Source organism: Elaeis guineensis, chromosome 13, assembly GCF_000442705.2.
Source record: "Elaeis guineensis isolate ETL-2024a chromosome 13, EG11, whole genome shotgun sequence".
In the NCBI taxonomy this organism is placed as follows: Eukaryota; Viridiplantae; Streptophyta; class Magnoliopsida; order Arecales; family Arecaceae; genus Elaeis; species Elaeis guineensis.
The window spans coordinates 1017721-1033519 of NC_026005.2; the positions used below are offsets into that span (position 1 = coordinate 1017721).

Here is a 15799-nt window from a genome sequence, read left to right on the forward strand (position 1 = left end):
TATATATATATATATATATATATATAATTTTAATTAAATCGAATAAAATTCATCCCATCTAAATCAGATTGGGTCACATATCAATGGGTCGCCAACAATTGTCATTTGCACCCTCACGTTTAGAACAGTAAAAAAAAAATGCGATTGGGAAGAAGACTTGAGGGCGTTTGTCCCTTTTTGGAAGTGCTCGACGCCCCGGGGATACAGCAAAGTCCATCGCCCCTCCCCTTCCACGGCATATTATTATGGCTTGACACAGATAGCTACCGGATCGGAAACGAAACGTGCCGCGGTTACGCGCTCCGGATTAAGTCTCGCGTTTCGATCTCCAAAATATCTCCCGCCGGGTACCCGTCGGAGGAAACCAATGGCCCCGATGGCTGTCCCACGCCATCATCGCCGGTCGTCCGCGCGATAGATCTTTTCTCGCTTCGAAAAAATCTCTGACGCGCGATATTTGCGACCCCTACCAAGTGTCACGCTTTGGCAGCATTATCACGTGTAAAGGTCTGCCACGTTTGCACGGTTTGGTTCTGCCGCACTTTTCCGTCCTCCTTCCTCCGCTCGTGGTTTTATTTCGGGAGCAATCACCCTGTTTCATCTTCTTTCTTTGTTTCTTTCCTCCATCCTTCTCTCATTCAAGAAACCGATGCCAGAAATTTTCCTTCCAACTTCTCCAAGCCAAAATGGATGACGGTTTCAGGACTATTCCGGCCTCGCTGCCGGATAGCGCAGTCTCGGTCAAGGATCCGGGAGGCTTCGCCGGTCATGAGGAGAGCTCAAAAAGGGTAATTGATGCTTGTTTCTCTAGTTTTCTTTTAATTCTTTTTAATCTGGGACATGTCTGTTGGAATACTTAGTTCTTTTTCCGAATTTCTTGAGGAAACCATGAACTTGGAGGAATTTTGAACTTCTGAAGGGTAGGAAAACATAGTAATACAGCTTTGTAGAGTCTAAGGGATCTTATGTTTTCAAGATTATGTATTGTTTGTCTAGCTATGTGATTCATGTGCTCCATAAGAAGATCATGGCCTATCCTAATTTTGTAGACATGGACTTGTGAAATCGATGCATATGCGTGAAATTGCAAAACTTGTTCCTCGAGTTTCATGGCAGAAGAACTAGGAATTATCTAGTCAATGAAATTCTATTGCACTTTGGAGTTTCACGTGGAATACTGGTAGATATGCTTCCTTTCGTCATTTTTGCATTAGAGTGTCAGACTGGCTTCCTCATGTTTATGTCTGTGCTATTGAACTGTTTGATGGAAAACTTTTGCATAATGATGATTGTTTATGGCCGACTCAAGAAGTTCACCATAATCTGGCAAGCCTAGAGGGTTTTTAACATGGATTGTATGAGGACTATTTTCATGGTTTTGGATTTCTAATAATTACTTACGGGTCTTTTCTGGTGAATAGTGTTAGAAATACAAAAATTTGACAATGTTCACTCATTGATAGGTTTTGGGGCTTCAGTCCGCTCTGGCCCACATGTTTTCAAATATGAAAGTTCCTTTTTAGAAAATTGCAAGATCTGAATTGTGTGTCCATTGGTCTATCCAATAATGAATGTAAACTTTCTTATATCTCTCTGTTTTGGTTTATATTGAAACCTACTCATATCTCTCTGTTTTGGTTTATATTCGTCTACTAATTGTTAAAGGAAGCCATAGATCAGTTTGTATCTTTGTTTAATCCTGTCGTTTACCTTCATGTCTCCATTGATTTTTCTCAGTATAATTTCGTTTTCCCCATATATGAAATGTTATGTCTTGTTTGCTCCTTTTTATCTTTTATGATATTTCATCATTAACCCATTTGTGGTTTTATTTAGCTCCCATATCATTCTAATCCATATAACCCTAATTGTGCATCTGCTTGGGTCGAAGTGGTATCTGGTTTTCTTGTAGTAGGTGGTTTTGATGTGCTACATATAATTAAAAGTTTGGGCAACTTCATTACATATTCATGACAAAAAAGTTCAAAAATTAGAAACATTTATCAATTTCTTTATGATGCTCAAATTTTACTAAATAAATGAGAGTACTAGTCATTGGATCAACAAGAACTAACTGCAATTTGCTATGCAAGAGAGGACTCAATACTTGAAAGTGAAACTCTGATCTAACTTTTGTGGATCTAAGCCCTAATAGAGAGAAACACCTAAAAGAAATAAGCAAAAGTTCCAAAACTTTTCCTTGAAGGGGGTATTTAAAAGTGACTGGAGCCCGGAGGGTTAGATCAATGGTCATGGATAGAGGTTCTAGAGAATTTCAAAGATCTGTTGCTCCTCCTTTTCCCTCTTGGAATGGGATAGCAAGGAGTACAAGTTTGTGGCTAGGCTAGAATGATGTGCAGGTAGTGGGTTCTGCTCTCTTGACCTTCAAGGATTTATGTTACTAGAGTGCCACCTTCTCGGGGAACAGAGTGGTACCTATAGGGTTACACTAAGAACTACAAACTACGAACTAAAAGATTAATACAGGTAAAGATAGATAACCTGAAGATTAAAAGGAAATGACCATGCAATTCAAAAAGAGAGTTTCTTTCAGAATTACAACTTATTTATAAATCTCTTCATTGTCCATTAGACAGTTGTCCATCTTCTACATTGACACCTATCACATCCAGTCACTATCACTTATATCCACTTTCTCCTATGGTTGGCATAATTAGTTCTAATTGTTTCTCCCTAATAAGTGGTATCAAAGCCAATGGCTTATGATCCTAGAAAACTCATAAAATCGTAAAGGTGCAGGAATTAACAGCTCTTGTGAACAATAGTAACATGCGAGTTGTTTGAGTTCAGTATCATGACCATGGTGTGCCAAGTAGATGTGGCAGCTGGACTCAATTAACAAGATGCACTAGGTTAGAGTGTAGTCTCAATCATGGTTCTTGGAGGAACAAACTCTTATAAGGGTATGGTGAAAAGTCACTCTTGGAGAATGTGTGACTCGTGGACCAACGTAGTAATGGTGAAGCATGCTTTCAGAGAATGGGCTCTTGGACTAGATTTGAGAGGGGGTTAAAATTGACTCACATATGAAGACGAAGAATATTGAAGATCATGTGTGAGGTTTTGTCCCATATGGAATAATTAGTGTGAGGTATAAGGATTGATATAAATGATCAGGTCCAAAACTTAATGGGTTAAGTTTTTAGGAGACCTAGGTTCCAAAATGTATATCAAAAGCCTTTTGCTAGTTTGTCTCAAACAACCTGTCATTACTTTAGGGTGGTAATGGTTGAGTTGAGTCAACTTTCACTATTATGTGAAATTAGCCTTAAACCAAATCTGCATTGACTGACCAATGGTTTGGACAAAGCCGTTCCACACACATTGATGGGTTAGCTTCATTTTTTGGAACTGACCCATAGATCTAGACTAGGAAGGAGAGGATAGGAGGATGGAGGAAGAAAGGAGGCAATGACCACACATCTTGATTTGATGATGCTGTGGTTCGGTAGCATGGTTGGAAGATGTGATTGTGTTATAGTATGTTATGATGACAGTGGGCAGTGCTATTGCTTGGGAAATGACAGCATTATAGGGCTGAGAAAGGAAGAAAAGAGAGAAGATTGAGAAGAGAGGAAAAAAGGGGGAGGAGAAAGGGAGAAGGGAAGATGAAATGGGAGACAGAAAATGGCAGAGGCAAAGAAAGAAGTATGGTGAGGTGGATTGCAGAAGTTTAGATAAAGTTTAACATTATATGTTTTGATGGATATATGTGGTTACACCTAAATATTTTCTTATCAATATTTAGGTTATTGTAAAATGAATTTCTACTTTTGGTTTGTAGTTTCCTTTTGTTTTTATCTCAGAGCAAGAACTAAACCAAGACTCTAAGTTTATGTAAAAAATTATACATTATATTATGCAATTATGGTCCCCACAATCTAGGGTCTTGGGAGGGCAACTTGGGGATAGGCCTAATAGGCCTAACATTTGGATTTTTTTTATTTTTTATTTTTTTATGCAAAGTGGCTGGCCCAAGACTCCAATCCAAGGTACGCTATCTCGGTATCTGGCACTATACCAGTGCGACACTATTACTGTGTCGGTATGCTTAGTATGGGGGCCAGTTTGGCATACCAAATTTTAGTATATCCCTCTGTACCGCATACCGATATTGAACCAATACAATACTGTATGCCCTATACTGTCCGATTTGGTATCGTATGGCATACCTTACTCTAACTTATACCATTGTGCTTATTAGCCCAAGCTTTTACTGTTGCACCAAGTAATAACCTATTATCTAAAAGAGGCACATGTACAGATATAATACTGCATCTAATATTAATGTTTTGTAAGTAATATTGATAAAGGTATGACGACCTAATTTATTGTGATTCACCAACTTGAAACTAACTCAAGACTTTATTAGTTGTGACTTGAAATTGAGTAGCCGGCATAATGGGTTGGTGAGAAAGGTTATGTCTAGGTCATTTTATTAATTGTATCCAAATTGCAAGCCCTAATGCTACTTTGGTGGCAAAATTTGTTACATAAAGAAAAATGTTAGTTTCAAATTTAAATCAGAAATGCTGCCAAATTAGATTTTCACTTAAGGAGAAGACCAGGAGAAATGCTTTGTGGTGGATATTGCCATGTTCGGTAAATTGATCTTATCTAATTTTAATGATGATTCTTTTGTTGACTAAAGATTATGAGATTTGAAATCTCCACGGCTAGAATGGCGATGATGCTATGATTCATGGTGAAGAATGCAATACATCTAGAGGTTAAGACATCATGGGACTCAATATATTGATTATTACATCCATCACATAAATGAGCATTTTCAATGAACCTTGGAGGAAATTTTTATAGGTGGCAGATATGGTGGATTTTCTTCAGAAAAATGACATGCGTTAAGATTGATCTTCCATGTACAAGGTGAGAGCTAAAGATTTATTTGACCGCCATTATTTTGGTATTTTGATAAGATGAATGCAAATGATAGTGCATTCATATGGCATGCAAGGTTTGGCTATCTGTGCAAAGATAAACAAAACTGATATGGTGATGTTATAATTTGATGAGTTGATTATCCGACCTTATGCTTTTCGCTGTTGTATGTTACAAAAATAGTTCAAAATCCATTGCAACTGCAGAAAACCTTTTCATAAAAAATTTGTCAGAACAGAGGAGATCTCACATTCTGTTCCTCATTCTTCTTTGAAAGCCTAGCCCCATTTTTTTCTACTTTTGCATATATTCCAGTGGGCAAAACATTACATGGTTGCAATAGTAGTGCATTATGTATGGGCTTTCATATGGAAAAGTGCATGTGTCAGGCCAGGCTTGAACCAAACAGTGTGCAGAACTGTCCTGTTTTATTTTGTTATTTTCCTGTTTGGCGTTAATTATGGGCCATCGGCTATTATTGTTTGGGAGACTCTAGCTGACTGTCAAGGACAATTTTATCCATTGACTTGGGAGGTCATGCCAAAAGTGTTGACATTTCTCTAGTTATATTGATAAATTTTATAGAGATGCTCACAGGTTACATGAGATTAAAGAAAGCTTAGTTTCCCCATATTTATCAAAAACTGGTGTTACAAAATTCTCAACTAGGTTTGAATCATAAATTGATCTATTAAATGAATATATTGATGGTATTCCCATTTTATTCCTCATACTAGAGGGACCTTGTGTACTATTTCTATGCATATGTATCCATCTCTTCGATTTCCTCTAAGCCTTTTCCATCTTATAAGAACGCACTCTAACACATGGAGAAAGATTAGTTGAGTGGAAGGGCCTACTTTGTGATTGGATCATCTTAGTTCATTTATGTAGTTATACATCATGCTCTATCTTTAAGTTTCTCTTCTTCTGATTTGCTTTTCGCAACTCAAGATGTACCCTTGACTAGTTTATGTATGGTTAAAGGGTACTTTGTTCCAATTTTCCATGTTCCACTAGAGTAAAAGAACTTTGATGCACAAATATAAATTCATTTTCCTGATCATCTAAGTAACTTTTGTCCATTGGTTTTCTCATATGCATGAATAAAGACTGTAAAGGTGGTTGGTGTTAGTCCATATTACTCATGTTCTCTCAGTGCCAATTTCTTCATCTCAAAATATTATTTCTGTTCCCCTATGGAACTTTTATATGTTTCTTTTCTCTTTTATTGATGAAAGATTAATCAAGTAGCACCTAATAATATCTGATAAAGCATTTAATTATTTTAGTTTGTATAACTTTATTATGTTCACTGTCATAATTTCTTTTGTTTCATTTACCAATATGGAGCTAATAATGATGTGTGTGTCTCTCTTAACGATAAGAGGTATGTCTGGATAATTATATTAAAGGTTCTTCATGACAATGTACTCGATTCTTCCGATTCTTCTATATCTAACTGATATTGTTGTTCCCTGCAAGTCACCAAAATTTTGGAGATAAATCTACATATTTTCCATCCTTGTCAAAATGACTGTCTGTTGTTCATGAAAACTATGGCTTCATAAAGGAATCTTTGTCCTATGGCCCTCAGGCAGTAAATTCTATATCCACTGAATGGACTGATGAGAAGCACAATCTATATCTCAATTCCATAGAAGCGTCATTCACTAGTCAATTATGCCGCAATGGACATCATTCAAAGGATTCGCTTGGTTGGCTGCCAATGCTAACACCGAAACACCCAAAGCCAGCAGGATCAAATTGTAACAGCCTGCTCTCTGGTCAGGTGTGGAAATGAGATCGATCTTTACATGTTAAAGCAATCAATGTTTCCATGAAGAGTTTCCTGTTTCTTTCTTAGTTCATAACAATTACCTCTGCAGTTCAAGGTTCTGCGCAAGGGCTGTTGGGAGACACTTAATTATGAAAGGACTAGGACTCATGCTGACATTGAGAAAGAAATTCATCTTCTATCTGCAAATCCATGGATCCAGCATTTTAAATCACCTATCATTGGCAGGGAGGTACATCTCATGTTAACAGATCAAATGGATAATAATGAGTTGGCCAGTCAAGCAAGACACTTTGAAAGTCAGAGGCACAAAGGAGAATCAACAACTGCAGAGCAATTTCAGGCTTGGGGTTCTCAGATATATCGTCAAGATTCTGTTGGAAGCAACACAGGTTCCCCCTTAATCTCTGTTCCATGACTCCTGCAATTGGTTTCTGAATTTAATCATTTCCACTTCTGGCTTACATTTCCTTTCTTTTCATTCTTAAACAGAATCTGTTGCTAGCTTAAATCCATGGTGCATGGTACCACCTAAAAAAGAAATACTAAACACTCTTAAAAGAGCCACGTGATTAAAAGTTGGAGAAAAATCCTTCATTTGGTCATACCTAACTCGTCTGATGATGCTTATAGCTGTCACAAGAGAAGTTGCATATTATTTAACTCAAGGATTGCCGAACCAGTACCAGGACCCATATCAGTCAGCAATTGGTTCAGTACCGTACCGACACGGTATGGCTAGGCATACCGGTTCTGGTGCGGCTAGGCATCCCGGTTCAAACCGGCATGCCATTTTTTGGTTTTCTTTTCAATTTTTTTGATTTTTAAGATATCCAATCAAATTTTCAGGTTTCTTGAATGATTTTAAGTCCAAATTGATATTTGTTAATATAATTTGATGTTTGTATCACTCTAGTACATTGTTAATCGTGTGTGATGCAGATCTGAATCTAACATAACGTTATGTAAAAGGAGAATAGCATTACAAGTTTGAAGGAGTAACCTAGGGACATTTTTACAAGGTCTAGGTATTATTGAAAACCTTGCTGAGTTTTTGGTTTGAGTCAATGTCATCAGGTTTGCAGCCATTTCATTAGATTCCTCTAGCAAGTGGTTTTACATATATGATAGAAAGAAGAAAGCACGAATATATTAGATTTAGATCACAAGCCTTTTTCTCTTGCTTTCCTGTTTTTGTTTTTCCTTTGTCTGACCTGATGTTTGATACTTCCCAGTCATAACATGGTGTTAGGAAGCTACTCCATTCTTGTTTTTCTAGATCTGTAATCTGGATACCATACTCCTTTGCTACTTTTGAGTTTCCAGAAACTCAATCAATTATGAAATTACTAATAAACAAAGAAAGGAGCCGAAGGGTTCGATCATCACAATTATCAGATTAAATATATTAGCTAAGGTTTTTCTGATGGTTCAAGGGACACCGAAAGCGGCCAAGAGAACTTGCAAGTTATGATATTACTTTAGGATAGAATGGAGACATTATACCCTAGTTCCTGAGCTATATCAAGAGAATTCACCATCACAGAAAGGGTGTGAAAGTCACAGAAAGTACGGTAGCACCATCAGGGGCATGTGGAAGTAAAGCTCTGTCAACTGCTTATAGAGGAAATCCTCAACCAGAAGGGTAAGCCTAAAAAGTTTGAGATGACAAGATACCATTAGAGTTTAATTAATAAAATATAAATATTTTGGAGGATAATTTCTTGCAAGTATAGGAATATCATCCATTTACAATATTCATGCAAAATTTGTATGCTCCAAAATCATTCATCACTGTTGATAATCCATAAACTTTGTTTATATGCATAGGAAGACGGGATGAATGTAGTTGTGGCAGTAGAGGATGTTATGGAGGCCTTGATTCATATTGTAGACACATTATAGGATCTTAACATGTGTAAATTAGGCCTCCAGGGCCACAAAATGTTAGTGCTAGCCAAGCTGGACAAGCAATTCCCAGATACCTCTACTAACATGATTGTCCTTTAATTGGAAGAACACATTCACCTTTTGAATATGAGTTAGCAGCTATATGCAGAGCGGCTTGTTTCTCTAACAGCGAACAGAGGGTGCTGGAATCATCAGTTTAGAGAAAGTTTCACTGAATCCTTTTGGGAGGCCAATACAATCTCCTCCATTCACTCGTCTATCACAGATCAACTCTGGGTCAAGATCATAGATTTTGGAGGAGAATTAGTCTTTCAGGTTTAAGTCTACTTATCTTTTTCAAGGCCTATGCTGAGGCCATAAACATGGACCAGGCCTACCAGGCTATTCTTCTGGAACTTTGAGGTTGACTAAGCTTGTGTATTGCCTCACTAAAGCTGCAAGATCCAAACCTCAGGTCCATTTGTTTCTTCTGAAATATTTTAGAATACTATGTTGCCTTTTATAGGACAGTCTCTGGTGCATTCATCTAGACCTCGGAGAAATCATTATGTAATGAATGTGTATGCATTTCTTGTGCATTCATCTAGACCTGGGAGAAATCATTATATAATGAATGTGAATGCATGGAAATGAGAACACTTCCCATGTGTTTACCTATATGTGTGTGTGTGTGTGTAGAGAGAGAGGTGGACTAGGCTCAGGTCAACCGGATTTGGCTCCAAATCCCATCAAATTCCTCATTATCCGATCCACCCAATCCATGCAGACAAGAATTGCTGACTCAGAATCAGATCCTATGCTGGTAGGCCGGCAGTATGAGTCGGTATGCCTTCGTACCAGACCATACTAGGCTCGAACCGACACGAAAATGACGGATGAACCGAGAAGAAAAAGAGAGAGAAAGAGAGAGGGGGATGGAGGGAGAGGGAAGGAAAGGGAGGCAAGTGGTAGCTACTGGAGGGCCGCTGAGGCCTCCTGAGCTCTGCAGTTCTCCATGAGAGAAAATGAGAAGAAAGAGAGATAGAGAGAGGGAAAGGCAGCGGGAAGGCTGCTGGAGTATCGTTGGATGGCCGTTGTACCATTGGACAACCCAAAATACCCCCACGGCCGCTGTGGGTTTGAAATAGGGGCTTTACCCCTATTTCATCGGATTTTTTTAAAAAAGATCCAATACACAATGAAACTGACAATGGGTTTACCAGCTTCAGCAATGGGTTGGCTGAAAAATCCATTGTTGGCTTTACTACATATCAGATTTTTTTAAAAATCCAATGAAACAGGGGTCAAGCCCCTATTTCGAGCAACGGCGGCCACAAGAGTGTTTTGTACAATTCGACAGCCATGGTGGCCCTCCGATGGCCTCCCCACCGTCTTCCTTTTCCTTCCCCTCTCTCTCTATCTCTCACTCTTCTCGTATCTCATGGAGGACCGTGGAGATCCAGAGACTTGGCTGCCTTCCGGCAACCTCGACGGGCCACCGTCGGCCGTCGTAAGTCTTTCTCTTTTCTTTTTCCCCTCTTCTCTCTCTCTTTCTGTCTTTCCTTCTCCCTTGTGCTGTTTTCGTCGGCATTTCGAATTGAACGCTCGAACGGCATCGGTTCGCCGTTGATACGATTCGGATGGTTTGGCAAACCATGCTCACAGATCTCCGTGCAGCAATACAAAAGTTAACGATCATTTTTCATCCTTTTGGGTTCGAAAAAATTAAAAAAAGAAAAAGAAAATAGGCCATTCATGTGGATGGGACTCAAGTTTATGTTTGTTCTGAAGTGTTTCTATTTATCCTATAGAGTTTATATTTATTCTGAAGTATTTCTGTTTATTCTAGACTCATTTGTGTTTATTCTAAAAATATTTGTGTTTATTCTAATGGGATTTGTGTTTATTCCATCCGAAGTTTGTATTTATCCTGCATTGTTATTGTTTATTATGAGGAGACGGAAAGTTGCTTGTCCCATCCACATTAATGGTTCCAGTCATCATTAATGCAGATAGGATAGGCCATTTTTCATCTCCCTACAACGAGCATAAACTATATATCATAGATCATAGATCATAAATCATATCATAGATAGTATTGTGTTTCTTTTTGAGAGGTCCATTGATTTACGTTAGGAAGCATTTGGAACCAAATGCTCCCAACCAAGGTTTGGCATGTCATTCGGTATCTCATCGTACCAGATGTACTGTACCATACCGATATTGAATCGGTATGCATTGTCATAACATGCTGACACTCAATACATCTCGCTGTCTAGTGCAATACCGTACTGATATTATAATAAGATGGTATCGATACAGGGTCGGTATCGAGATGGCAAGTTTTGCTCTCAACAATATTCCATCTCATATATGTATCTATATACATATGTACGTATTTATGTATGTACTCATGTACGTACATATGTACCTATATACGCACACACCGGGATCGCCTCGAGGATGAACATAACGAATTAACGAATTAACGAATTATACGCACACGAATTAACGAAGAGGCATCCAGCATTTGAACATAACGAGATCAATCACTCAGTCTTCGCTACAGAAGATGCCTCTAAGCTGGAGCTTGAAACTAAATCAGAGGTGGAAGGTAGCCCTTAACGGCTAAAAAGACTAGCAAAGCTAGGTTTTTCATCATATTGACTCGAAAAGAGGGGCAAAGCGAAGAGAGAGGCATTAACAATCACTAAGGAAGAAGAAAAGGCATACTCAGCTACTAAGGCAGGAGATGAAGCCGATTTAGTTCTGAAAAGGTTCGCTCATGCTGGAGGGAGCATCGAACGTAGTTTGCGAGTTGGGTCGTTGACTTATTGGTCTTTCATCGAAGAGATCGCGCATGGGGAGGAGAAAGTCTCAATTCAAGCCAGATGCGACTACTTACCAGTTCCTTTATTAAAGGAATAAGGGTAGGCGACGTAGATCTACGAAGGAACGCCAAAAGCAAAGGCAGCTCTCTGGGTCCCTACCGACGCTGGGGTGCGAAAGCTCGGTTGAATCTCAATCTCGTATCAACGGATTCTGAAAGAACTACTTGAAAAGGAGGAATCCCAACGAGTCCTACATTTTGTCTCTGTGGACCGAGGAGACCCAAAGCCAGATCTCTATCCATGCCGTGCATGTCTATATATTGACCCATTCTCGTGCTTCGTAACGAGTGCACACACACACACACACACACACATATATATATATATATATATATGGAGTTTCTTGTTGAGGAGAAGAATTTAGGAGTTCTTCAAAATTCCATCTTGTTTGTAACCTTCGATTGGATTCATTGATGGTGGCAACCACCATTTGATCTTTGCTTTTGGACTATGTCCAGTATCTCCATTGATCAATATCACAATTATTCACAATTGGAAGAGATGATACCCCTCTTTAGAAACTAACATAATGTTGAGTTTTTATGGACCAAGCCTATGTAAAGCTTGGTATAATACACAATATGTCAACTGATGGTGCCCCATTTCAAGACCCACTTGCAATTATTAATAGCCTTGGGTGTAGAAATGTTTGAAAATTTAGTGTAGAAAGAAAGGTATGCCATACACCATACTGTATCGAATCGGATAGTATGGGCATACTGTACCATATCGGTTCAATATCGGTACATAGTATTGAGGGGCGTAACGACCCTTAGTATGCTGAACTGGCCCTCATACTAGATGTACGAACATAGTAACAAGATGGCACTGATATGGGGTCCGGTACCTAGATGGCGTTCCTTGGTAGAAAGTAATAGAATGATTAGTAGAATCATACTACGAAAAGGACTCGAGGATGGTTTTCCTTTAACCTAAAGATAATGATGCAAACTGGCACATAGCATGTTGCAGAGTAGCACAAAAAATGATCAAAACAGACATGTAAAGTTGAGGATCAGAGTATGACTTATATTGAGAAAGCTTTAGATCACATTAAAATCATGGCATAAATGGACATGCTAAATTGGTTGCCATTTTAACTTGACAACTGTTCCAGTTGTTAATGACCATGATTATGGTCATCTTGCCTAGTTTGCTTGTTGTTTGCACTGGCAGGGTAGCACTGCCTACTGTTATCAATTTATATTATATTAGAAATCATCTCTAGGTAGTAGTGCTACGAAATTTGTATTGTGAAATATGTTTAATTAAATGCGTTATTTATTACATTTAGGATTCAGCTATTAGGAATTGTTATTTGTGCTATCAAATTCATTCAATTAATCATTTGGTTTGATTTTATAGTTTAGTACATAAAATCTTCAGTCATTACTTAGATGGTACCAGTAAGAATTTTTTATGGAACATAAGTTTTGAGGTTAACAGAAGCATTAACTTTTTTATCCCCTTTTCTCTCATGAGAAAGCTCTACTTTCTTATCATGGCCAGTGTAATTTTTCTAATCTTTTGATAATCAATATAAGATTATCTTCACCTTTCTGCATAAAAAATTTCAATATTTTCACCTCTTCATACAAACATGAGCATGCCTTTTTATTGGGGTGTCCTTAGATCCTTATTTGCACAATTCTACACAATCTCAATCATTTTATTGATTTACCCATTCTTATCTGAACCCTAAGACTCTTCATTGCTTTCTAAATCTTCCACACATCCTATTTAATAAAAAAAAATTAACACTCTCGAATCTTGAGTCTATAACAAGGTTTTACGTTCCAACGGGATGGGAGGTATCCCAATTGTCCTATCTCATTCCTATGAGAAAACGAGACTGGGACAAGGTTGGGACTCCGAAACCCATCTACATAGGGAGAGAAGAAGAAAGAGAAAAGAAAGGAAGGAAAGATAAAAAAAATAAAAAAATAAAAGGAAAGAAAAAGAAGAAGAAAGAAAGAAAGAAAGGAAAAGAGAAGAAAAATAAAGGAAGGAAAAAAAAAAGAAAAAAAAAGAAAGGAAGGGATAAGGAAAGAAAGAAAAAGAAAAGGAAAAGAAAGAAAGGAAGATAGAAGAAAAAGAAAGAAGAAAAGAAAGAAAGAAAAGATTTAGGAAAGAGAGATAGAGGATATCTACTGGATCGCATGATCGGGATCGCTGCTAGGATAGGACAGGATAATGGGGCATCCTATTTCATGAGAAAACCGAGACACCTCCATCCCATGTGATTTAATACCTTGGTCTGTAATGCCCTTCTAGGTCCGTGGAATAACTTTATTTCGTAATAACTTATGCTATAGAAAATTGCTAGTCTTAGGGGGTGTTTGGTTTGCAATCAAAATAAGAATGGGAATGAGAATCGGAATGGCTTGGAATCGGAATCGGAATGGCCAAATCCTCTGAAGCATTTGGTTCGTAACCAAAATCGGAATCGGAATCGGAATTGAAATGAAAATTTGAATCCATAGAGGAGAGTAGGGATTGAGTTCTATATAGATTGAGCCATTCCTATTCCACCTCAGAATCGGAATCGGAATGGGACTCCTTCCAACCAAATGGTTGGAATGGAAATCACGCATTCCGATTCCGATTCCAGACTCCTATTCCCCCAACCAAACATCCCCTTAGTGTCTTAGCTGCATGCATGAATAATGACATACATCTTTAGTTTGCCCTCCTAACTTTAAACATATTGAATGTGTTGTTCTTATAATAGCAGCAAGAAAAGATGTGCCGTAAAGGGAGATATCTTTAAAATAAATATTGATTAGAACCTCATTGCCTTCCATGTTGTCACTAAAATCATGGTTCATATATTACTCTGATTCAACGAAGCTTTAGGCATGTCCTGTTCTTCCAACTTCAATTAAACACTGCCTTCAGATATTCCATAACTAGTCAGCGCACACGTAATGGACGTATCATTTGGCTTCCACCATAATGTCAACAACTAGATCCTCCTTAAATTAGTGCCCATGGTGATGATATTAATGAGTTTAATGTTATGGTGGGCCTGCACCTGGAGTCAACCTTGTATTTCTATCTTTAGTGCATAGTAACATGTCACTCACAAGAATTGAAGTTTGAATGATAGAATAAACTAGTTCAGAAAGTTTAGCCTAATAACTGCTGTTGGTGTGTTGCATGCTTTGTTTTGATGAACTTAAAAGTGGAGGATTTATACCATGCTTGGTGTCACTTCAAGGCCCACCATTAGTGGTTCCAACAGAAAAAACGAAAGTGCATGCTTATATATTACATTTAATCCTCATTGCTTTTATTATTTCCATCTCATTTTCAGGAATAGAAGAAAATGACAAGTGAGAAAAATGATTTTAGTTGTATAAGTTACTACATCTTGCATAATAAGGGCAAATCCTTGGACTTCTTGCAGAGGTATCCGATCAGAACTTTGTGGATAAGGATTCTGAAGGAGAAAAGTTTGGTGGATCTAGCAGGAGGAAGAGAGTGAGAAACTGAAGTCACTAATGACTTGATCAAAGATGAGTTATGCTTCGATTCTACTATTATGATTGTCTTCCATTTCTTTAGTTTTGTATGTATGCTGGATTCTTTCCATGCTCCTTGGATATTGTCATTGAAGTGTTTGGTTTTGATCTTTTCTTTTTTCAGGTAGTTTGATCAGGTAAATCAGTTCAACTACCAACTTTCCATGATAATTCAGCTAGTATCGAAGGAAATGATGCAGAACATGGCAACAGGAAGCCCCAAGGCACAGTTGACTTCAATTGGTAAATAGGCATGTATTGTTTGAAGACCAGAAGCTGAAGTGTGATGGTTTGGATCCTGATGAAGTAAAAGAGGATAATAGCAATAAATCACGTTGAGACGTTCACCTCTTAGTCTGTAAAGGTGAGTATGAATGAGATCTGGATACGTTAAAAGACTAGAGAAGACCTGCTGTTTAAGAACTACCAAATTGTCTGAAGCAATTTTACTTTTTATATTGTATCACAATGATTCCTCAAAAAGAAAAAGCTATGATGCTATCTTGTCGTAGTTGCAGTATATACATAATCTGAGTTGCGTGAGAGAGTTTAATGCTCAATTGCTGGTCTGCGACAAGCTTTTTCCCATCCCTTGCTGGAATTAGGGTTTTCCACACCGGTGAACCGCCCCACTTCAGGCATACAGTATCACACCGAGACTCGGTGCCAATGGTGAACCGAGTCACAGTATATTGAGCCACCCTTTATATTGGTTGCACCGATGTTATACCTGTATGGTACCAATATAGGGTCGGTGCCAAGATGTTGAACCTTTTATC

General features: G+C 38.1%; 1 protein-coding gene across 5 annotated transcripts; it reads left to right on the forward strand.

Moving 5' to 3' along the window:
- Positions 1–242: 242 nt before the first annotated feature.
- On the forward strand, positions 243–15531 carry LOC105060903 (cold-regulated protein 27). 5 transcript variants are annotated; one of them, XM_029260650.2, is made up of 6 exons: positions 243–525; positions 644–788; positions 6515–6709; positions 6807–7107; positions 14906–15018; positions 15145–15531. In XM_029260650.2, the coding sequence occupies exons 2-5, from the start codon at positions 687–689 to the stop codon at positions 14989–14991; spliced, it is 684 nt and encodes a 227-aa protein (XP_029116483.1). In that variant the 5' UTR covers positions 243–525; positions 644–686; the 3' UTR covers positions 14992–15018; positions 15145–15531. The 5 variants fall into 5 exon arrangements, with proteins under 5 accessions (XP_029116483.1, XP_029116482.1, XP_073104053.1 ...); XM_029260649.2 differs by having other exon boundaries at positions 243–507; XM_073247952.1 differs by lacking the exon at positions 243–525 and having other exon boundaries at positions 532–788; positions 14813–15018.
- The last annotated feature ends 268 nt before the right edge of the window (positions 15532–15799 follow it).

Coding starts and splice junctions, on each gene's coding strand:
- LOC105060903 (XM_029260650.2), top strand. CDS start 687: ATGGATGACGGTTTCAGGACTATTCCGGCCTCGCTGCCGGATAGCGCA. Junction 789..6,514: donor ATGAGGAGAGCTCAAAAAGG/GTAATTGATGCT, acceptor TATGGCCCTCAG/GCAGTAAATTCTATATCCAC. Junction 7,108..14,905: donor TTCTGTTGGAAGCAACACAG/GTTCCCCCTTAA, acceptor GACTTCTTGCAG/AGGTATCCGATCAGAACTTT.